Here is a 22393-nt window from a genome sequence, read left to right as displayed (position 1 = left end):
GTACCAATCCTTAGTGTGCGGTGGTATGCTGTTGATTCCAAACTCCCTTTGGCCTTGTGGTTGTTGACACATAGCTGCTATAGCTGCCACAACTTATATTCCACTTAGATTGGAGGTAGCTCCCCCCCCCCCTTTCTCTTCTTTGGGGGAGGTGCTGAGGTCGCCTTTACTTTAGCCGGCGCAGTGGGAGTAGCCTTGGCTTTTCCGGTGTCTTTTCTGGGAGGCATCATTGTTCCTACACAAATAAGCAGTAGTCAGATAAAACTGCATTACACACTACACACATAATTTTTCCCGGCTTCCCGAGGTTACTCAGACTTCACCTCGTCTTTCCTTAATATTAGAATCAAAGAAAAATACATGGGTTACCGGCAAGCCACCCCACACTTAAGATTTTATTGTGGTGTATGACTTCATAACACTAGTCTATTAATCCCGGAGACTCGGGCTCCAATAGGGACAAGGAATTCCATTAAGGCATTATATCAAACACTTAACGTGCAATAGTGCCATGGTATTTCTTATGGACATGAGGGATTGCCTCATCCTCCCAAATAGGCTTGGGGGTTCCGTACTACCACATGTTTTCATAATCGCAGCACCATTCCTATGGGGTTTCATGGGGTTGGGGCACACAAACTCAATACCACAATGAAGAACAACCACCAATTTTTGTGTGTAATATTATACATGTACCTCTGTCGAAATTGCAAAGGGAAGAAGTGAAATCATACCTTTGAAGCTTTTGAGTGGAAGAAGCTGCCTGAGAATTTCTGATTAGTGTGAAAGAATAGCAAGACTAAACTTGACTTCAATGGGGATGGGGGATACCACTATGGCAATGTGTTGTTGAGTGTTTATGGGTGAGGGCAATTCATGCAGTGTGTTTGGTTGAGAGCAACATTGATGAGAAGATGTGTGTGTTTGTGAATTTCTTTTCTAAAGCTTGATATGTTTTGGTTTAAGTGAGGTTAGGGTTGTGTGTATTGTGTTCAGTGTTTAAGGAAGGTGTAATGTGAGGAGGTTCGACTAAAATATCGTGAGCTGGGCCGAAATAACTTACCTGGCGTCGCCTGGCCCAGTAACTGGCGTTAGCCAAGCGTCGCCAGCCTAAGGCCAGGCAGACCCTGGCATTAGCCAGGCGTCGCCAGCCTAAGGCCAGGCAGACCCTGGCGTTAGCCAGGCGTCGCCAGCCTAAGGCCAGGTAGACCCTGGCGTTAGCCAGGCGCCGCCAGCCTAAGGCCAGGCAGACCCTGGCGTTAGCCAGGCATCGCCAGCCTAAGGCCAGACAGACCCTGGCGTTGCCAGCCCCAGCACCTGTTATCCATCAGTTGATGCTGAAACGCTGTTCGACTTGCCCAACTCGCCTGCAAACTTGTTAGTACCTAAAAACAAAACCAAAACAAGGAAAAATTCTAACTACACTAAAAATCAACTACGAATTGGGTTGCCTCCCAACGAGCGTCAGATTTAACGTCGTGGCACGACGTAGATAATTGCACTTAAGGCTCACTTAACCTTGGTGGCTCGAGAAAATGAGTCACCAACACTACCTTCACATCTTCCATGCCCAAATAATGTTTTAACCTGTGCCCATTGACTCTAAACGTGCGAGAGTCATTTGATGCAGCAATCTCTATGGCTCCGGTGGGGTGAATCTCCACCACACTAAATGGTCCCGACCATCGTGACGTTAACTTACCCGGGAATAACCTCAACCTCGAGTTGTATAGCAATACCTTATCTCCGGGTTTAAAACTCCGCTCAAGAATATTTTTATCATGCATTATTTTCATTCTCTCCTTGTATAATCTTGTGCTCTCAAAAGCGTGGTAACGAAATTCATCAAGCTCGTGCAGCTCTGTGACTCTACTTGTGCTCGCAGCTTCTATATCAAGATTCAACTGTCGCAGTGCCCATAAATCTCTATGCTCCAACTCCACTGGTAGGTGACATGCCTTCCCAAATACCAATTTATATGGCGTCATACTAATCGGAGTTTTGAAAGCTGTACGATAGGCCCAGAGTGTATCATCTAACTTTCTTGCCCAATCCGTTCTTGTAGCATTCACAGTCTTTGTCAAAACACTCTTTATCTCTCTGTTCGACACTTCCACTTGCCCACTCGTTTGAGGATGATATGGGGTGGCAACTTTGTGACGTACACCATACTTTTCTAACAGCTTTGCGAAGGCTCGATTATAGAAGTGAGTGCCTCCGTCATTGATTATCGCCCTTGGAGTGCCAAATCGGGTGAATATATTCTTTCTTAAAAAGCCAATTACTCCCTTAGCATCATTCATCGGGAGTGCTGCAGCCTCCACCCATTTCGACACGTAGTCCACAGCTACGAGTATGTATTTGTTGCTATATGAGCTGATGAAAGGCCCCATGAAATTGATTCCCCACACGTCAAACACTTCTACCTCTTGAATTGGGTTCATAGGCATCTCATGTCAATGAGAAATATTCCTAGTTCATTGGCATTCGTCACAACCTTTCACCTATAAGTGTGCATCCTTGAACATTGTCGGCCAGTAAAAGCCTGATTCCAGCACTTTCGTAGCGGTCCTTACTCCTCCGAAGTGGCCACCATATGGTGATGCATGACAAGCCTGCAAAATAGAAGATTGATCTATCTCGGGGATACATCTCCGGATCATGTTATCAACACAAATTCTGAACAGGTAAGGCTCATCCCAATAATACATGTGACAGTCATGAAAGAACCTTTTATTTTGAACAGAGGAAAGATCATAGGGGATAATATCGCTTGCCAGATAGTTTGCAATATCTGCATACCATGGCGCTTCCTCCAATATCACTGCTAGCAATTGTTCATCTGGGAATGTCTCAGTTATATCTTCTACCTCGACTTTCTTTTCAGCTCCCTCCAACCTTGAAAGGTGGTCTGCCACTTGGTTCTCTGCCCCTTTTCTATCGCGAATCTCCAAATCAAATTCTTGTAGCAAAAGAACCCAACGGATCAAGCATGGCTTTGACTCATTCTTTGCTATCAGGTACCTAAGTGCTGCATGGTCAATATGAACAATCACTTTTGAACCAATCAAATAAGACCTGAATTTGTCGAATGCAAACACCACAACCAACATCTCTTTCTCAGTCACGGTATAATTGAGTTGTGCACCGCTCAGCGTTCTTCTTGCATAGTAAATTGGGTGAACCAGTTTGTCCTTCCGCTGCCCCATGACTGCTCCTATAGCATAGTCACTTGTATCACACATGAGCTCAAATGGTTGCTCCCAGTTGGGTGCAACGATGATTGGTGCAGTCACCAGTCTCCTTTTCAGCTCCTCAAAGGCTAACCTGCAGTCATCAGAAAACACAAAAGAATGATCCTTTTCAAGGAGTTTACATAAGGGGTTAGCAATTTTTGAGAAATCCTTTATAAATCGCCTGTAGAACCCGGCGTGCCCAAGGAAACTTCTTACTGCCTTAACTAAAGTGGGCGGTGGCAACTTCTCAATCACCTCAACCTTAGCATGGTCAACTTCAATACCCTTACTGGACATTCGATGCCCCAGCACTATACCTTCTTGTACCATAAAATGGCACTTCTCCCAGTTCAACACTAAATTTGTCTCCACACACCTTTTTAATACTCTTCTTAAATTGTGCAGACAGTCTTCAAATGAATCCCCTACCACAGAGAAATCATCCATAAAGACTTCCATAATATCTTCAACCATGTCAGTAAAAATGGCTAACATATCTCTGAAAGGTGGCCGGTGCATTGCATAGGCCAAACGGCATTCTCCGAAAGGAAAAGATACCATACGGGCAAGTGAATGATGTCTTCTCTCTATCCTCAGGGGCTATAGAAATTTGATTGTACCCCGAATACCCATACAAAAAATAGAAGTGAGACCTCCTTGCCAGTCTATCCAACATTTGGTCAATGAATGGTAAAGAAAAATGGTCTTTCCAGGTGGCTGTGTTCAGTTTTCTATAATCCATACAAATTCGCCAACCCGTAACTGTACGATTTGAGATCAACTCATTATTCTCATTGAGCACTACAGTCATTCCACCCTTCTTTGGCACACACTGAACTGGGCTAACCCAATTACTGTCAGAGATTGGGAAGATGATTCTCGCATCTAACCACTTGATCACTTCTTTCTTCACCACTTCTTTCATGTTGGGGTTCAGCCTTCTTTGATGTTCTCTGGAAGGTTTGTGCCCATCTTCCAATAAAATCTTATGCATACAAAATGTCGGGCTGATCCCCTTAATATCTGTAATGGTCTAGCCAATTGCAGTCTTGCATTCCATTAACACCTGCAAAAGTTGTTCTTCTTGCACATCTAACAAACTGGATGAGATAATAACAGGTAAAGTGGATTTAGGTCCAAAGAAAGCATACCTGAGGTGAAAAGGTAACGGTTTTAGTTCCAACTGTGGTGGCTCTTCAATTGACGGCTTAGCTAGAGGTGTTTTTCTTTATTCCAAGTGTAAGGGCTCGAATTCGAGCTCTCTTTTCCAGTACCCTCACCCTTCAAGGACCAAAACCCACTCTGTCAAGTTTTTACCATTCATTTCTTCTAAGTTCATAAGACATGCTGCTAGAGGGTCTTTTGCATTCAGAGTCTCATCTTCCTCCTCCAAGATCACATCCACAGCTTCTATCATAGAGCAGTTAGCAAACTCACTAGGTCGCCGCATAGATTTTTGCACATTAAATGTTATCTCTTCATCGTTCAATCTCATCTTTAGCTCTCCAGTTTTACAATCAATTAGGGCTCTCCCAGTGGCCAAGAATGGCCTTCCCAAAATTATGGGGATCTCCTCGTCAACATGGCAGTCTAAAATGACAAAATCTGCTGGGAAAACAAACTTCCCCACCTGTACTAATACATCATCAATGATACCAGAGGGCCTCTTTACTGTCCGGTCGGCCAGCTGTAACAACATAGACGTGGGTCTAGCTCTTCCAATACCTAACCTTTTGTAGATAGTCAAGGGCATCAAGTTTATGCTTGCCCCCAAATCACAAAGTGCCTTAGCAAACACATAGTTGCCTATTGTGCATGGGATTGTGAAACTCCCTCGATCAGATAACTTCTCAGCTATGGGTCTTGTCACAACAGCACTACATGTCTGAGTCAGTGTAACCGTGGCCAAGTCTTGAAAGTCGAACTTCCGAGACATCAAGTCCTTCACCATTTTTACATAACCAGGCATTTCCTTTAAGGCATCAATCAATGGAATGTTTACCTGAATTTGCTTCAACATCTCCAAGAATTTCTTATATTGCTCATCTTTTTTATATTTGGCCAATCTTTGGGGGAAGGGTGCTGGAAGCCGCTTCTTTAATGTGCTTTGATTTTGAAGTTGCTCTGGCACTGTTTCTGCTGCCTTCTCTTGCTCTGACTCAGTTTCCTTCACGACTTCTTTTTCCTTGCTTGTTTCGGCTGGCACATGTTGTACCATCACCTCTGTTAACCCTGTTGAGTCATCTATCTCGATGGGTACATGAACAAGTGTTTTAATAGGCCGGCTTTCACGAGCCATCTCTTGCTCCAGATCTAGGTCTCTACCATTTCATAGACTCACTGCCATAAGCTGTTTTGGGCCCTATTCTTTTGGATTGACTTGTGTATCTGCAGGTAACGCCCCTTGGGGACGATTGTTTAGGGCCATAGAAATCTGTCCTAATTGAATCTCAATACCCTTTATTGCTGATTCATGCGAGTCTACCCTCTGTTGCATTTTTTTCGTGGACCCAATCAATTGTTGCAGCATTCCCTCAAGTTTAGTAAACCCATCCTCTGGTCTCATAATATGTTGTTGTTGAGGTTGTTGATAAGTCAGCTGCTGATTTTGCTGGATGTAACCTTGTTGCCTTTGGTAAGGCGCAACTTGACCCATTGGTCGCATAGCTCCAGTATTGTTGTTGTTATTGTACTGCTGTTGCGCTGGTCTATATTGTTGATTATGTTGACCCCAATTCAAACCACCTTGCCTCTGTCTCCCATAGTTGGCTACATAATTCATATCTTCATGATATTGCTGGTTGTCACCTTCCGCACTCCACGAGCAAACATATGGTTGGTTAGTGCATGGTGTACATAAGCCCCCATTAGTTGTGTCAACTATGTGAACTTGCTGCTTCTGGCCCGATTCATCAATCCTTTTTGTGAGGATACTCATTTGTGTCATTAGGGTGGCCACATTCTCAGCTATGGAGTTGTTTGGATCCAACGCCACTGAGTGAACTACTGGAGTGATCGTGGAAGCTCTAGTCATCCATCCTGAGTTTTGTGCCATCTTATCAAGTAGGATCTTGCATTCTGGGAATGTTTTACTCAGAAATGCTCCACCCGCTGAAGCATCAACATTGGTCTTTAAGCTGTCAGCCAGTCCCATGTAGAATCTCTGCCCCAACATCTGATCTGGGATACCATGATGTGGACACTTAACCAACATGCCCTTGAATCTCTCCCATGTTTCTTATAGTGATTATGTTGGTCTCTGCCTGTAGCTCAATATATCATCAATCTGTTGGGTAGTTTTATTTGGTGGGTAGAATTTGTTCAAAAATTGCTTGACTAATTCCTCCCAAGTAGTGATGGAATTTATAGGGAGCGAATTAAGCCAAGTCTGAGCTTCTCCTGTCAGCGAGAATGGGAACAACAAAAGCTTTATTGCGTCCGGTGTTACGTTGGGTTGTCTTTGCGTTAAACATATTGACATGAAATTCTTCAGGTGCTGCTGAGGATCTTCAATGTGTGACCCAGAGAACAGTCCCTTGTTCTGCAAAAAATGTAGCATGTTATTTGTGATTTGGAATGATTCTGCTTGTATCTGAGGGACTGCAATTGCGGTTACCAGATTATCGGCTGTGGGTTGTGCCCAATCATATAATGTTGTTTCTGGTACAAGAGGCACCACACCCCGAATGTTTGGTTCATTCTCATTGTTTCTGTTGTTTATTGGATTTTCTATTCCGTCATCCATGTTTGGTTCGATTTGTTCTCTCGAGTTTCGTTATTGTTTGCTTATCTTGTTTGCACGATTTAGTGCCTTGAAAAATTTCTCAGGATCTGATATCGCATCAAGCAATTCACCAGTTCTTGAGGAATTCCTAGGCATGCACCTGTAACACCCAAGACTACAAACGTTAAAATTTCAATGTATTTGGTTTAGAATGGGGAAAATTGACTACACTAAGAATTCTAGCACTACTTTTAGCTGTAATTAATACCGTTAACTCCCCGGTAACGGCGCCAAAATTTGATCACGCCCAACTATGTCTTATAAAAAGGACTAAGCGATCATTGCAAATATATTCCGGCTAATAAGTCCGGAGTCGAATCCTACATGGAATTAACCTATCAAATACAGCTACTAGATTCACACAAATTCATACAATTAATCTTCAGAAGGATTTAAATAACAGATTGGTTTTTACTAACTAAATATTACGTAATTAAAATATAATAATTAACAACTAACTACGAACAGGTTGTAAACAAGAATTGGAATGACCTAAGGTTGTGATTTTCCCTATTGTCGGAATCTTTTCCGCTACGTTTTCTATAAGTTTGCCTAAGTCTTCTCTACCGATCATGAGCACTCTAACTTTCGTAACTCTCTCTCGAGTAATTACCACAATTACTAGACATATTCTCCCGAATTACGCTAGCTAGCATTAAGCACAGCTCACTCAGATCGCACCAAGGTTTTGTTATCCCTAAACCCACATTTAAACCTCCGTATTGATCCCTCATATACGTTTAGGAGTGATGTTGTTCAACAACTACCTAAATATGCACTCTCTCCCGAGTAATACATACTAAATAGACACAGTTAATTGAAGGCCTTTCAATCAACCACAAGAATAATATAGTTGAACAAATAGAGAAAATACTACAGCAAATCTATATTAACATAACAAGAAAATCATCCTTCAATAGGTTCCATCAAAACCTTAGATTAGGAATTTAGCTACTCATACTCATAATAACAATATTCCAAATATTTTGCATAATTAAAATAGAGAGTAAAGATTAAAAGATGTAAAAATGATGATTCTAACTCTAAGGAGTGATTCCACAAGCTCTTCTTGCCTCTAGCTACCCAAAAACGTTTTGGTTGCTCCAAAACTGGTCTCCAAGTGGTATTTTAGGTCTATTTATATGTGTAGAAGAAATCCTAAACGTGTGGGCCGGGTCCTAGTCAAACCCGGAACGAATTAAGTCTTCAAAACTCGGATTGAACCTGGCGTTAGGCCTGGCGTCGCCAGCCTAACGCCTGGAATTTAGCTGGCCTCGCCAGGCTAAAGCCTGGTCCAGCATGGCCTTAGGCTGGTCTCTCCTTTTCACTGTTCTCGAGCACACTTTCAACGTTTAAGTATCCCTTTTGCTCTACTTTAATCTCCAATTCACCTACACATAAAATAGACTCCATTATGCACAAATAAAGTGTAATTTATTATTAAAGCATATAAAATGCAAGGCACATAATGTACGAAACTATGGAATTATAACCACACATCACATACAATGAATTCTAAAGTAGAGATCAAAAAATGATGAAGTGAGCTTAAATTTGCTACGGAAAACACATACCAAAAGTTTTATTTTGTGCCCATTTCCACATGTAATATGCTTACAAGTACAAAATTTTGACAGAAATTTACCTTCTTTGCGATGGAACAAAATCCATTCTCCAGTGAATGCTCAGCAAAAGTGAGCCACTCACTATATGAAACAAGAAGTCTCTGATCATTGGTGGCTTTTTGCTCTCTCATACGCAATGCCTCATATCTCAAGGCCAAGCAACTCTGTGAATATCCAAATAGCCAAGAGTCACGTACTTGGAACAAAAAATAAGATATTACATAATTATTAACAAAAAAAGACAAACAAGAAAAATGGTAAAATAGAAGAAATTAAAACCATTGTCAGTTGTAATGTTTAAAAAGTCTCACAGCATAGGATATGCCTACCACTTTGGATGTCAAATAACATTTAAGACACTGTAACATCTGATAAGTTTTGTAAGCATCTCTGGCAAGTTCCAACAGATGAACTTTGAACCACGGTGCCATGATTCTAATATCAAATAAACTTTCATGACTATGTACAATGACATTCAGTTGAAGACTCAGTAAACTCTTAAATCTCACACTTCAGCCAAATTGTGACGCATAAATATGGGTACGAGTCATAAAATGAATCTCGTCTCCTTTGCTTCGAAGAATTTCAGCTTAAGCCATCAGGTATATAGTGGCGCTTAGCATTATTCCTACATTACTGATTACACTTACTGGAGAGTCAAATGGTTCATGTTCCTAATATCGCTTATAACTAAGTAATTCATTTTCTCTATCTTTTTCCCTAAAAAAGTTTGCATATATATACAAAAGGAAGGATACATTTCCTTTACCGGTACAACCTAATACCAGTTTCTCCAGCCAGCAGCTAATCGTTGTTCACATCTTTTGCTACTCACATTACCTCCTGTGACCACCACCAAAAGCACCACCACTTCTACAGCTATATAAGTTATCCGTAATCTACTAAGTACTACATATTAAAGTGCATTTGAACACTAAAATCCTCTAATAAAGCAACTTCCTAAGCAAAAGTTTCCATGACATATATAGTTCAAAGAGAATACAATTACCGAACACAACGCCCAAATAAATTCAGCAAGTCTTCTACTTATCACGCAATTTCAGCAAAATACATGGTTTAACGCATCAGACTCTCTTCCACTATATGCATTTGTAGTGTCATCAACATCATCCTACAGAAAACAACTCCTATTTCTGAATAACTCTGTCTGCTAATAACTACTAGTAATAATTTGCCAAATCAAAATAAAAAGAAATTTTCTTTTTCCGAAATTTTACACTTCTTATGTCCGAACGCCTAATTAAACTGATTCAAACTAAAATTTGATTTGCAAGGTTGGGATAATCTATGAAGGTTGAATATCTTATTTGCTTTCTTCTGTATTTTCATTTGATTTATTTTCTTGACAACCGTTCTCTTATTGTCTGTATATCCCTTCAAAAACAGGAAAAAAACAACTTTATTGCCTTTCTACTTACTTTTGCTATGAATAATATTAAAATATGGCTATATATGTGCAATATTGTGTGCTAAGGTTGTACTTTTGTGCAAATCTCTTCATTATTTATAAGTGTCCCTTCTTTTGTATGGCTAAGTCTAGCAAAAAAAAGGTTTATATAGTTGCTTGAGTTCTTTCTCTAATTTTTTTTTTTTTTTAACCCCAGAAAAATTTGCAGTCGCTACAGCTTCTGTCACCGTCTTTGTCCTTCGGGTGAGTACTTTGTGCGCATTGAGTAAACTCTCCATTGTGTAATAGCTTGCAAACCACATGGTAAATGCAAACCGCACTAGTTAGCATCCTTTTCTTAGGGAATAAGGTTTATAGGAGGCCCTTATTCAATAGGAATTTTCGCAATTCTCTCTATATCTGTTCTGCCTAGTACATCCTTTATGTATGTGTATTTAGTGGTTTGGCCCGATCAACCGTCTTGAATATCTTTTCACTCGTATACTAATTATTGTCTAGGGAGAGTATGGTCTATATATATTACTCTCCCCAGACCCCATTAATGATTTGTTGTTATTATTATAATATTTTTTCAAAAAATATATTCTTGGATGCTTATTTTGTTACTATTGACAATAAATTAGTTGCAGAAGTGCACAAACTCGATGTTACTACTTTTGTTATTATCTAATGTACTATTTTATCCGGAGGTGGATGCAGTGTGGTAGTTATGAGTTCAATTGAATCCATAACTTTCGACGCTGAGTAAAAATTTATGTGTAAAAATTTATTAATTGCAAAAATAATAGATTTGAACACATAACCTTAAAAATATAATGGGTTCAATGTTAAAAATCTTAAAAATTAAACTCATAGAATTTAAATCATGGATCCGCATCTGATTTTGTCAATTATTTGAATATTTGACCTTTCCACCTTTTAGCTATTGCTATTCAAAATAATTCACTAAAAATAAGAGCACTCAAATATTCAAACAACGTAGGAGTAACTCAAAACAGCATAGTCAGCAAGCCTTGTATATGTATACCCTGCTCTAGTAAAGAATGGGACCTTTTCATGAAAATAATATACACTCTTTTTACTTATAGAAATTGTTAACACCCGGGATAGCATGAGACATTTTTGACAAGGTAGACATAACATTAAATATTTGATCAGCTGTTAAAGTAAACAAAAAATGATGATGATAGAAGCAAATCATAGTCTAGCCCCTAACTTTCATAATGTATCGTATTGTATTGTACTGTATCGTTTGATTAATATAATATTTGGATAAATTGTATTATTTGCCGTTGTTTCATGATATCACGCACCAACAATATAAAGAATAAACTTGCAATATTATAAAGAAAAATAATTATGATACAGGGTAAAATTATTATATAAAAAGGTTGGGTAAATGATAAAATAAAATAATTTAAAAATAATGAAGGGTGAGATGAGAGAAAAAGACAAAGTAACGACGCGACCACACCAAATTGGCCGTTACATAAAGTGGCACATGTCGTCTTTATGTAACGACGGATTTAACGATAGAATAAAATAAAATTTAAGTAACAATCAAAACAAAGTAATAATACGATATACAAAGTTAACAACCATCCAAACAAGTTGGAAGCAATAGAATATTTCAAGAGGAGGAAGCAAGTAGTGGGCGATGGCGAAGAGCGACCAAACTTGGCACATAAGGGATTGCCGTTCCCTGAAAAGGCACATAATATAAACCCAACAGCTTTCCAGTTGCAACATCGAAAAACCCAACGCCTCTCTCGTCAAGTTGAATCACCAAAATCTCATCTGTAACAATTATGATGTGCACAAATTCTAGTTCTAAGTTATATGCAATACTAGGAGCAGTCACAGTCAACTCTTTCTTCCACGAATTTAAGCTACTCAAATCATTTATATTATGGGCAACATATACCTCGATCAAGAGGGAGCAAATCGGACCATAACTTATGATCACCAAACAAAGCCTTCCTCCCTTTTCTGCTATACTTATTACTTGTTTTTTTAGGCTTTCAAAAGAAACCACAATCATATCAAATTCTTCCTTAGTAACATCAAAACAAATGAGGGTTTTTGTCGTCTTAATTTGATATGTAGTAAGATAATGGGCAGAAGTACAAGTCTTTGTGTACCAATATAATACCCCCTTTACATATGCAACTGTCTGAACTTCAGCAAGAATATGATGTGGAATTTCTTTCAAAGACCTCCATAAATAGTCTTTTCCAATAGTGAAAATCGAAGGTTTAATCTTACCTGATTCTGTATTATCAAGAACAACCACCTTGTATTCATACGAAAGTGGGCAAATTCCTAAGCCCACTGCAGAAGGATCATCATTCATATTCTTACCTGTTATACAAGTAGCAGTAGAATTCTTTAAAAAAATAAGTAGCAGTAGTATTAGAAAAGGCTCCGAGCCATAAAATTAACTTTTAGATTGGAGAAATGCAGACAAGTCCTTTAGGATACAACAAAACCTACATATATATTGTAGAGTTTTTATAGTCACTTTGTAGAGCTGAGTTCCAGTATTTGTAGACACACCTGTTAATTTAACATTTAAATTCTAAATAAATGAATATTTTGTAATAGAAATAAAATATGTCTAGCCCACCCACGCCCAAGCTCAAGTTGGTTTCTTATAAAATTACACTCACACACACATATATGGATGTAGGTATATTAATTTAAGGACACTTTGTGAACTTAGGACCCGTTTGTCCATAAAAAAGAATTTCCTTTTTTTCAATTTTTTTTTTCAAAAATGTGTTTGTCTATTTTTGTAAGGTTTTGAAAAAAACATCAGAAAATGAGTTTTTCAAAAACAAAAAAAATTCAAAAAAAGAATTCGTACTAACAAAACTACAATATTTTTTCAAGAGAAATGCATGTCCCAACACAATTTCAAATCTCAAATATTATTTTTCAACTTAACTCCAAATACTACTTTTTTTTCAAAAATTATAAGTCCTACTTAGGCTTACGAGAAATATAAAAGAGCCTTTTCAGATCGATGCGGGATTCCTATAGATATTACAAGTCTAACAATTACCTAGATATGTATTTGTTGGAGTTGTGACATGTTCTTTGGTGACAGGATTGAAGATATGGAAACGAGAATGATCAGTAGTAGACCAGAAACAAACGAAACCATTCACAGGATTCACCCTCATAATTCGCCTCCGTGGCATTGGTAACCATGTCTGGACCAATACATCTTTTGTTGTATATAAGTCTTTAGTCTTCAAATCTTGGAATGAATGGTTTTGATTACTGTGCCATTCTAAGGAAGAAACTATGACTTGAGAATGTTGATCATCAGCCAAAGTAATAACAACTGCTTCCATTTGAGAGAACGATGATGAGGATTTTAATATTCTGTGTTCAATCTGTGAGTAGGCAAAGCTCCCACTGTAGATGATCGAACACCATTCCATGCATACCTTCTTTAAATTTTCAGTCAAATCTTGGCAAGGTACTCTTCGTAATATCTCAATAACAATTTCTTTAGATATAGGAATGACATGTTGCCTTTTCTTTCCCTTTCTTCTCTTTGAAATCTGCATTCTTTCTTTTTGAAGTCCCTACGAATCAATAAAAAATGGTCAAATATTAAATAATTGATAATTAGTACTACTTCGATAATAACAAAACTAATAACGATAAGTTGCGTTTCTTGCAAACTAAAATTTTAATTTCACAAAAAAATCCAAACTTTTGACGAAAGTTTTCCTGTTAATTACAAGTGTTTGATAGTGGGCGAGATATATACATGCATGTGATGTTGAAAATGTGATAACAAACATACAAAAGTAAAGTACAAAGACAAAAAGAGTCTTTTTTAAAAGGATATATATAAACAATAAGACAACGGCTGTCAAGGAAATAAATCAAATAATGTAATAAATACAAAACAAAGCAAATTAAAGAAGATATTAAAGGCTGTAGAAGAATCACCAAACCTTGCTAATCAAATTCTTGAATTAAGTTTTGTTCTCTTCCCTCTCAAAACTTAATTCTTACGTGTGCAAGTAATCGAAATGGATAGTTTTGTAGTTAGAGCATACAGATTTATTCGCCGTCCTTTCAGATTTGATAATAACAGAAGAATCCGAAGAAAGATCACATTAATTATAAAAATATGCAACTTAAATCTCAACGTTTCAAGTAGTGGAAAAAGATGACAACATCTTCTATTCCTACTTTGGTGGAAGTGGATAATTAGTGTGATCTTAGCAAAGCAAAAGACTAGGTCTTCCTTCTGAATGTGTCAACTGCGGAAAAATAAGTTAAACAACAAATGCGTTCTAACTAAGTTTGAAAATCGAAATTATGGAAATATTACTATATAAATACCAAGTATGTGATGAAAGAAATATCATACACTACTAGAAATAAGTGAAAAATTGACCAAGCAATACCGACCAACGTTGGTCGGTCAACAAAAGCGACCAAAAAACCGTCCAAAATGGACGAAAACTAAAAAAAAAAATATTTTACATTTTTTTAAAATTACATACCGACCAAAGTTGGTCGGTATATTGGTAAAAAATTTGACCGTTGTGGTCAGACTTGCTTAGTCAAAGTAACTTTTTATTATCGACCAACATCGGTCGGTAATGTGGACCCACATTTTTAAATTTAAATAATTATATTATTATTTAAAAGATTTTATAAAATTTATATTTAAGTTTACCGACCAAAATTGGTCGGTTATTGCAGGGGATGATTTTACCGGCCAACTTTGGTCGGTTATTAGGTCAAACATGGTCAAATTTTTGAATCACATGAATATTTACTACCTAAATAATATAAATGTAATCCGTTAACACTTTATTTTGTAATATAAATAATTAATACACTAACATATATTTAACATGCTATATATAGTTAAAGTAGTACAACGAAGTGTGTGTGTGTGTGTATGTGTGTGTATATATATATATATATATATAAAACCTCATATATATATAAGAACACGAAACGTTAGGGCCATAGGGTCGGGTTCTTTTGGGGATAGACTTGTGAAGAAGCAATAATCTAATCTCTCTCTCTCTCTATATATATATATATATATAAGCCCGGGCCCAACGTGAATAAAGTTATGCTATTGCGAATAAATGTACAATGATAATATCTAGAAGAATGAACTTTTGCTCATAGGAGAAATAGAAGATTACGGAGTTACTACATGAGCCATAATGTTAAAGTAATATAGCTTTCCAACAACACAAGGTAATATGGATCTAAAAGATGACATAACTTTAGGAATCAATTTTTCGTGAAAACTCTTATCGATAATGGAGTTGGACTTAACAATACCAATTAACGAAATTCATGTAAGGTCACCAGAGCAGCTTGTTGCCTGCGATTATCTGTCTGGATTGCTTGAAATTTCTGAGCATTCCCATAAAGTGAATCAACACCAGATGTGCAATAAGGAGACATTCTCTTTAGGGATCTTGATGAGATTAAATAAGACTCTTGTCCTCTATTTTTTCCTTCAGTGGCTAAACCATTAATTTCTCCAAGAACTTTAGTATGTGCATCAAGTTGCAGCTTGATCACAATCCTATAAAAGAAAAGAATAGTGAGATTAGGGAAGGCAAGGAAGAAACAGATTCTGAATTTTTTATACAAATTATTAAAAGATACACCAGATGCATCAAATATAAATTCACATGCTTATATATTATTATAAGCACATCAAATACAATACTGTGTAAGGACAACTAAACAGACGTACAAAAGTGTTCCCTCTTTGCATAGAGGCTACCGAAACTACCATCAATTAGAATAATAATTTATAATTTGATTTGATGTGTATAATCTAGAACACTTAACCAGCAAGGTCAAATTCACTTCCCATATTATTCAAGCTACATGGACTATACCTTATCGAGTCCATTTTTGCTACATAGACCGAACTCATATACACAAATGAAACAGTTCTCATAAAAAGACCTAGTTAAAAAGATATATGGACTCAAACAAAACATAATGGATCTGACGTAGATAGCAATACAAAATAATCCTAGCAGATAAATGATAAGAGCAACTCCAACTTATTACAAACTTTTATAACAAGGTTAAATTTCTCCGTAAAGTCAAAATAAAATAATAAAATAAAAAAGAATATGTACCTTTCTGATAAAAATCCATTTGCTATCTTTTCAATTTTGTCGATCTCTCATGCCTGATATATGAATGCTAAGTTTCAGATAGCAACCAAGTAGTATCACTAAATAACGATGACGTGGTAAAATACTGAGCACGATGGCAACTTTTCAAGAGCTGTCATTATATACCTCCACAATGTCCCCAGGTGCCCAAGTCTCCAAACAGTGCAGTACAGGGGGGCAGGGCCTTGTCATCTTCCTTGATACTCTTTCTTCGATTTTTTCACTTTGCATTGGTGAACCAGAACCATATCTGACAACTGCAAGTGTGGCCATTACCAAACACTATCTCGACAACTAAAGGGATGCAGAAATATTGCAATAGTGTAAGTTTGACGCATTATATGACCAGTAGTAATTTTTTTTATTAGCATCAAAGTAGAATTGTTTTACTTTGGCAAATGAGATGGAAAGCCAATCAATGATGTTAGGTATAACAGCTATCATTAAAGACTGCAAATAGGACAAGAAACTTGAGTATTCACTTGTACAAAATAGGCAAGCAAAAGAAAAGGGGAAGCAGAATTCCTAGTGATGCCATTATCTAACCCCTTTTCCCCCAATGTATTCGGCAATTTGACCACTAGTGTCACGCCCCAAAACCGAGGAGCGCGATCGGTACTCAACCGAGTGAATCCGGTCGAGCAAGCCTATTAGATTTCCTTCTACCTAAGCTCATTCATAAATAAAGAGAATATATATATTTTCATTAATCAACTAATAAAGTGATCATGTTGCAATACCAATTTCTTACCATCAGTTACTTTATTTTAAAGTCTCAATTCCAAACACATTTTTCATAATCTGAAGTGAAAATAGTAATTTAAGCACAACACACGAGTTTGACTTCCCCAGCACCATTATACAACCCACACTATGTCTACGGAGCCTCTATAGATAAAGACGAGTGCAATGATAATGTCGGCAATAAGGCCCCGGATATACCTCAAACAGAATATACAAAGAACAAAAGATATATGACCCCGGGATGAAGTGGGGCTCACCAAGTCAGCTGGGAAGAAGGTGTGCTGCTATCACTGATCAATATCTCCTGCTGTGGAACCACATGCATCCATTTAAAAGATGTAGCGCCCCCGGCAAAAAGGACGTTAGTACCGTCGAATAGTACTAGTATGAAAACTAAACACTAATTGAAGAATTCAGAAATACAAGATGAATATTATGAACCAGTGCAGTAATAGAATAATATAGGTAACCGTTTAAACCATAGCAAGCTTATTAAAAGCTATAAATAACATTTATAGGATTTAAGATGAGATCCTCTGTTACCATCTTCACACAAAGCGGCCCCGCCACCTCACCCGATGTATGCAGGTGGAAGTGTACGTACAATACCATAACTCTAATCAAGCGGCCTTTCCGCCTCACCCCAATGTATGCGGGTGGATGTATAACCGCAATATGATAAGAGTATTTGTAACACGAATTGAACATATATCTTCGTCACAAAACTTATCGGAATACTCCATTTATAATCAACATCTCGGAACTTACAAGGATATTGGGAATTCCAATTCTTAAAGAAGAGTTTAGCCAACATACCTCAATTGAGCTTCCTTAAACTCTAAAACGTTCCGGAATTCTTAGCAACTTCAATCTATTTTAGAAATATACCAAATTGAATCAAAATTAGGAAAATGATCATGGTTCTAGCTCATTTGAGCATTTTATCAAACATTAGGTGTGCACAAGTTTTCAAGGTCATTTTATGGAGGATTCCATCATCCCACAACCCAATCTTTACCATGCTTAGTTTAACAATTTTTCTACACCCCTTGATATCAAATGCATGTAAAATAATCAACTCTCATGCCCAAAAATTATCTTGCTAATTACTCATTTTCAGATGATTTCGAAATTAGGGTTTAGGGTGTAGAATCTCACCTTTAGGATGAAAACCTAGTGAGCTTACCTTCTTAATCTTCCAAAACTTGAGCAAGAATTGAAGAACAATTATTGAAGAACACCTCCTCACTCTAGGATACTCTCTCTCACTCTAAAATGTCCGATTATATCTCAAAAAGGCCCAAAACGTGTATTTAACGAAGTAGGGTCGGATTTTAAAAACTCAAAAATGAAGCTCCGGAACAGGTTGTGCGGTCGCATATGCGACCGCATAATGGTTATGCGGACCGCATATCGGTCGCATAATTGGTGTCCAAAATGACCAAACATCTGCCTGAGTCTGTGATCACTATGCGGTCCGCATAACTGTTCTGCGGTCGCATAGTGCACCGCATAACAGTTATGCGGTCGCATAATTGCTTCTAACTGACCCAATTAACTGCCTCACTCTGCGGCCATTATGCGGTCCAAAGAGTGATTCTGCGGTCGCATAATGGACCGCAGAAATGCACTTTTTCGTCAAAATTTTTTCTTTACTTTCCGGTGCATTGTTCAACCCTCAAATACGTAAGCCTAGTCCGGCACCATGAAATATTACTTTCTTTTTAAATTTTACCGGGCTTTACACTTAACTACTTCAAAATTTTTCGGGGTGTTATAACTAGATATTGCTCCGACCATAACACCCACAATAGATAACGAACCGAACAAAGAGAACTGAAAAGGTTAGCTTTAGTCAGAAATTGCTCTCAAGAAAATGAATCGAAATATATAAACCAAGAATGACTTGTTACCTCAGAAACAATGAGCTTCAGATCTTTGGTAATAGCAGTTTGCGTACGCGAAGAATAATCAGACTACAATAACAATAACAACAAGAACAAAAAATGGAAAACAAATGATGAAGCAGACATACACGCACACAGACACAAGTGCATACATACATATATATACATACATAGCAGCAATATAAAACTGTTATGCATCCAAGAAGGTTACACAGGGACATTTCAACCTCTAGATTTACTACGCATTTAGGTAGAAAATTGCCATAACAAATTGTAATCCCATAAAAGAAATTGTATTCCCAATAAAGAAGCAACCTTTCTACCAAGTTATCCCTTTATGACTTAATATCAGCCAAGAAATTGCAGACTACATAATGGAAACTTCAATCTCTAAAATTACTACAGATTTAGGTTACAAGAATCAATAGAAATCTCAATAAAGACTCCACCTTTTAGCCAAAATTGATCCTTTTAGTCTTTTACCACTAAGAAAGAAAGGTAAAACAGGCAACAAAAAATCACATGTAGTACTATCACGCTTTTCATTGAAGGAGTAAGTTTGAAACAGAGAGAAGCCATTATACATTTTAAGAAATATGTGCATCCTTTTTGCATTTCTGCAGAATCGATCAGTTCACAAATTACGATAATTATTCTTTTGCAGTCAAAACCTTTGGTGTAAGAAAGATGATAATCACATGAGCATTATTTACAACTATTCTTATATAATTTAGCCCCAGCGAAATGAGAACAAAAACCATTGTTACTCCTCAAGAGAAATACAGATAGAGATGAATCACAAATATTTTAAAAATAGAGAAGACATAAATATGCATAAAAAATTTAACAGAAATGGTAATTCATTGAAGAATTTTCTCAAACACCTAGAGACCAAAATCCGTTGATACTCCTCAACAGAAATATAGATAAAGATGAATCAAAAAAATGACAGAAGAGGTACCTACCAAAAAATACGATTGATGGAAGAAAACACACTAAAGTGCAAACTTGACAACAAGAGGAATGACAGAGAGAGCAGACGTTCTTGATTTTTCTTAGTTGGAGATGGCGTTACCTCTCCACGGTTGTTCGAGTTTTAGCCGAGAAGACATTAAATTTGGAATCCACGTGTTAAGCTATGTAATTGAATGAATAGCTGTGAAAGCTTAGAAATGACAAAAATATCCTCAGATTAATTTTAATTCCATGTAAGCACACATGTTGACCATGAGGTACTTGCTATTCCTCTTATTAGTAAGTATAGTAATATATATATATATATATATATATATATATATATATATATATATAAAATTGAGGGTCATGCACGAACATACATGACACTACTCTTTAAGCAGAATTGCATTTATCTTTTTCTAGGAATTTTCGGGTTTTCCTCTGATTTTTCACTCTCAAAGACCAAAAAAAGCACGTAAAACAAAACGCCGCTTCAGAAACAATATCGTTTCTTTCTATACCGATTCTTTACTCTTTTTATTTTCTGTCTTTCCTCTCTCTTTCTCTATTATATTCTCAGGCCTGCTGCCACCGTTCATATTCATACCTACTGTCAGGTATCTTCTTCGGTTTTCCCTATTTCTTTTTCTTTTCTCTTTAGTTTGCCGCTTTGGCTGTGAGTCTCAATGTTCATTCATCTTTCGGTTTTTTCAATTGTTAATGAAGATTGAAGGACCATACATATAAAAAAAAAGTTTAATACACTGATTCTGTAATGAAGATTGAAGGACCATACATATTTTTTTTTAAAAAAGATTGAATACACTGATTCTGTGAAAGTCAAAATAAAACATAGCAAACACATGCTTATTTTGACGCCAATGAAGTGTTCGAAAAAAGACCCTATAGGTTGGCCTTCCCCATAGAATCATGAAATGCTGTTATTTGCTCAACAGATGCCGGTTTGAAATCCTTTTGAAATACATATTTACCAACTATGCCTTCTTGGATATATTTGTAATGTTAAATTTTATACTCTTTCAATTTAACACTCTTAAACAGGAAATTATGAAAACTTAATATGTTGTGATCGTTCACTTCTTCAATCTATATTTACAGTTTCACTTTCACTTCGGGCCATAAACTTTTCCTTTTTGGATAATAAACATTACTGTTGAAATTGTCAAAAGTCCCACATCGGTGGATGATAATTTTGAATGTGAATTTCACCCTATAAAAGGAGGCTTAATGTTTAGGATTTAGGTACACCTCTCATTTGCCTTTTTTATCTTCTTAAGGCATTTGTATCTTCTCTCTTTAGTATTATTTCACTTATAATTTTGGAGTGGAATAAAATATTGATTGTGTCCGAGGAAGTAGGCAAAATTGGCCGAACCTCGTAAATTCTGGTGTTCTTTTATTGTTGTCTTATTGTTTTGTTTATTATTTAGTGGTTGTCATAATTTTTGGTATAGTAGTTGTGACTCATTCACACTATATACATTTGGCTTCCGCAACAATTGGTATCAGAGCTAAGGTACTGTCTAAGTATGCTCTGTGGTTGCAGCATAGTCTGATCTTCCACATTAGAAAAGATCTATCTTGGTAACTGAGTCAAGGTTCTGTCTGAGTATGCTCTGTGGTTGCAGCTTAGTCTGATCTTCCACACCAGAAAAGAAATAATCTTGATTTGTGTCGTCAGCTACTAAATAATATCTGTGTCAAAATAGAATACAATAAACAAGAAGAATCTACATCAAGTGTCAATAATACGTCATCGTTGGCATTTTCGCTTATGACAAGAATTGTGTCAAATGCGAAATTTGCGGTAGAAATTTTTGACGGGTCAGGACATTTTGGGATGTGGCAAGGCAAGATTCTAGATGTTCTTTTTCAACAAGGGCTAGATCTTGCCATTGAAGAAAAGAAGCCAGATGTTATTGGAGAAGAAGATTGAAAAATTATCAATCGTGTTGCTTGCGGTACCATTCGATCCTACCTTGCTAGAGAGCAGAAATATTCATACACAAAGGAAACTTCTGCAAGTAAATTATGGAAAGCACTGGAGGATAAATTTTTGAAGAAAAACAGTCAAAATAAATTGTACATGAAGAAGAGACTATTTCGCTTCACCTATGTTCCTGGTACCACAATGAATGAACATATCACCAGTTTTAATAAGTTGGTCACATATTTGCAAAATATGGATGCAACTTTTGATGATTGTGACTTGGCCTTGATATTGTTGGGGTCACTTCCTAATGAGTACGAGCACCTTGAAACTACTCTACTCCATGGAAATGACGAAATTTCTCTCAGAGAAGTTTGTTCGGTTTTGTACAGCTATGAACAAAGAAATGGAGAAAAACAGATGGGCGGAGAAGGAGAAGCACTAATTGTGAGGGGTCGTCCTCAAAATCAAACGAGGACTAAGAAGGGAAGATCCAAGTCGAGATCTAGACCCAGCAAAGATGAATGTGCCTTTTGTCGAGAAAATGGGCACTGGAAGAAAGAATG

General features: G+C 37.1%; 3 protein-coding genes and 1 long non-coding RNA gene across 5 annotated transcripts; all 4 read right to left on the bottom strand.

Annotated features, from left to right (window-relative positions):
* Nucleotides 1-4269: 4269 nt before the first annotated feature.
* On the bottom strand, nucleotides 4270-5535 carry LOC104091360 (uncharacterized). The gene is made up of 2 exons (XM_070179585.1): nucleotides 4517-5535; nucleotides 4270-4387 (listed from the first exon to the last, which is right to left on the bottom strand). The coding sequence occupies exons 1-2, from the start codon at nucleotides 5533-5535 to the stop codon at nucleotides 4270-4272; spliced, it is 1137 nt and encodes a 378-aa protein (XP_070035686.1).
* A 63-nt stretch (nucleotides 5536-5598) lies between these two features.
* Nucleotides 5599-6450, bottom strand: LOC138894854 (uncharacterized). Its single transcript, XM_070179584.1, has one exon. It carries the CDS (start codon nucleotides 6448-6450, stop codon nucleotides 5599-5601), a length of 852 nt encoding a protein of 283 aa, XP_070035685.1.
* A 5029-nt stretch (nucleotides 6451-11479) lies between these two features.
* LOC104093058 (putative F-box protein At3g52320) lies at nucleotides 11480-14396 on the bottom strand. Its single transcript, XM_018769753.3, has 3 exons — nucleotides 14049-14396; nucleotides 13139-13670; nucleotides 11480-12435 (listed from the first exon to the last, which is right to left on the bottom strand). Exons 2-3 carry the CDS (start codon nucleotides 13650-13652, stop codon nucleotides 11705-11707), a joined length of 1245 nt encoding a protein of 414 aa, XP_018625269.1. The 5' UTR covers nucleotides 13653-13670; nucleotides 14049-14396; the 3' UTR covers nucleotides 11480-11704.
* An 824-nt stretch (nucleotides 14397-15220) lies between these two features.
* On the bottom strand, nucleotides 15221-20018 carry LOC104093059 (uncharacterized). 2 transcript variants are annotated; one of them, XR_011408906.1, is made up of 5 exons: nucleotides 19885-20018; nucleotides 17270-18988; nucleotides 16395-16525; nucleotides 16230-16282; nucleotides 15221-15658 (listed from the first exon to the last, which is right to left on the bottom strand). It is a non-coding gene; the product is annotated as an uncharacterized lncRNA (long non-coding RNA). The 2 variants fall into 2 exon arrangements; XR_011408905.1 differs by having other exon boundaries at nucleotides 17270-20001.
* Between the last annotated feature and the right edge of the window lie 2375 nt (nucleotides 20019-22393).

Source organism: Nicotiana tomentosiformis, chromosome 6 (assembly GCF_000390325.3).
Source record: "Nicotiana tomentosiformis chromosome 6, ASM39032v3, whole genome shotgun sequence".
Classification (NCBI taxonomy): domain Eukaryota; kingdom Viridiplantae; phylum Streptophyta; class Magnoliopsida; order Solanales; family Solanaceae; genus Nicotiana; species Nicotiana tomentosiformis.
The sequence above is the reverse complement of the archived record's forward strand: the minus strand, read 5'-3'. Positions and strand labels throughout refer to the sequence as shown.

What these genes read in the sequence shown, in the direction of transcription:
- LOC104091360 (XM_070179585.1), bottom strand. Translation starts at nt 5,535, where the DNA reads ATGGCTCGTGAAAGCCGGCCTATTAAAACACTTGTTCATGTACCCATC. An exon ending in TGGGTTTTGGTCCTTGAAGG is followed by an intron (nt 4,388 to 4,516) that starts GTGAGGGTACTG and finishes TTTTCACCTCAG; the next exon opens with GTATGCTTTCTTTGGACCTA.
- LOC138894854 (XM_070179584.1), bottom strand. Translation starts at nt 6,450, where the DNA reads ATGTTGGTTAAGTGTCCACATCATGGTATCCCAGATCAGATGTTGGGG.
- LOC104093058 (XM_018769753.3), bottom strand. Translation starts at nt 13,652, where the DNA reads ATGCAGATTTCAAAGAGAAGAAAGGGAAAGAAAAGGCAACATGTCATT. An exon ending in TCCAACAAATACATATCTAG is followed by an intron (nt 12,436 to 13,138) that starts GTAATTGTTAGA and finishes CTTGTATAACAG; the next exon opens with GTAAGAATATGAATGATGAT.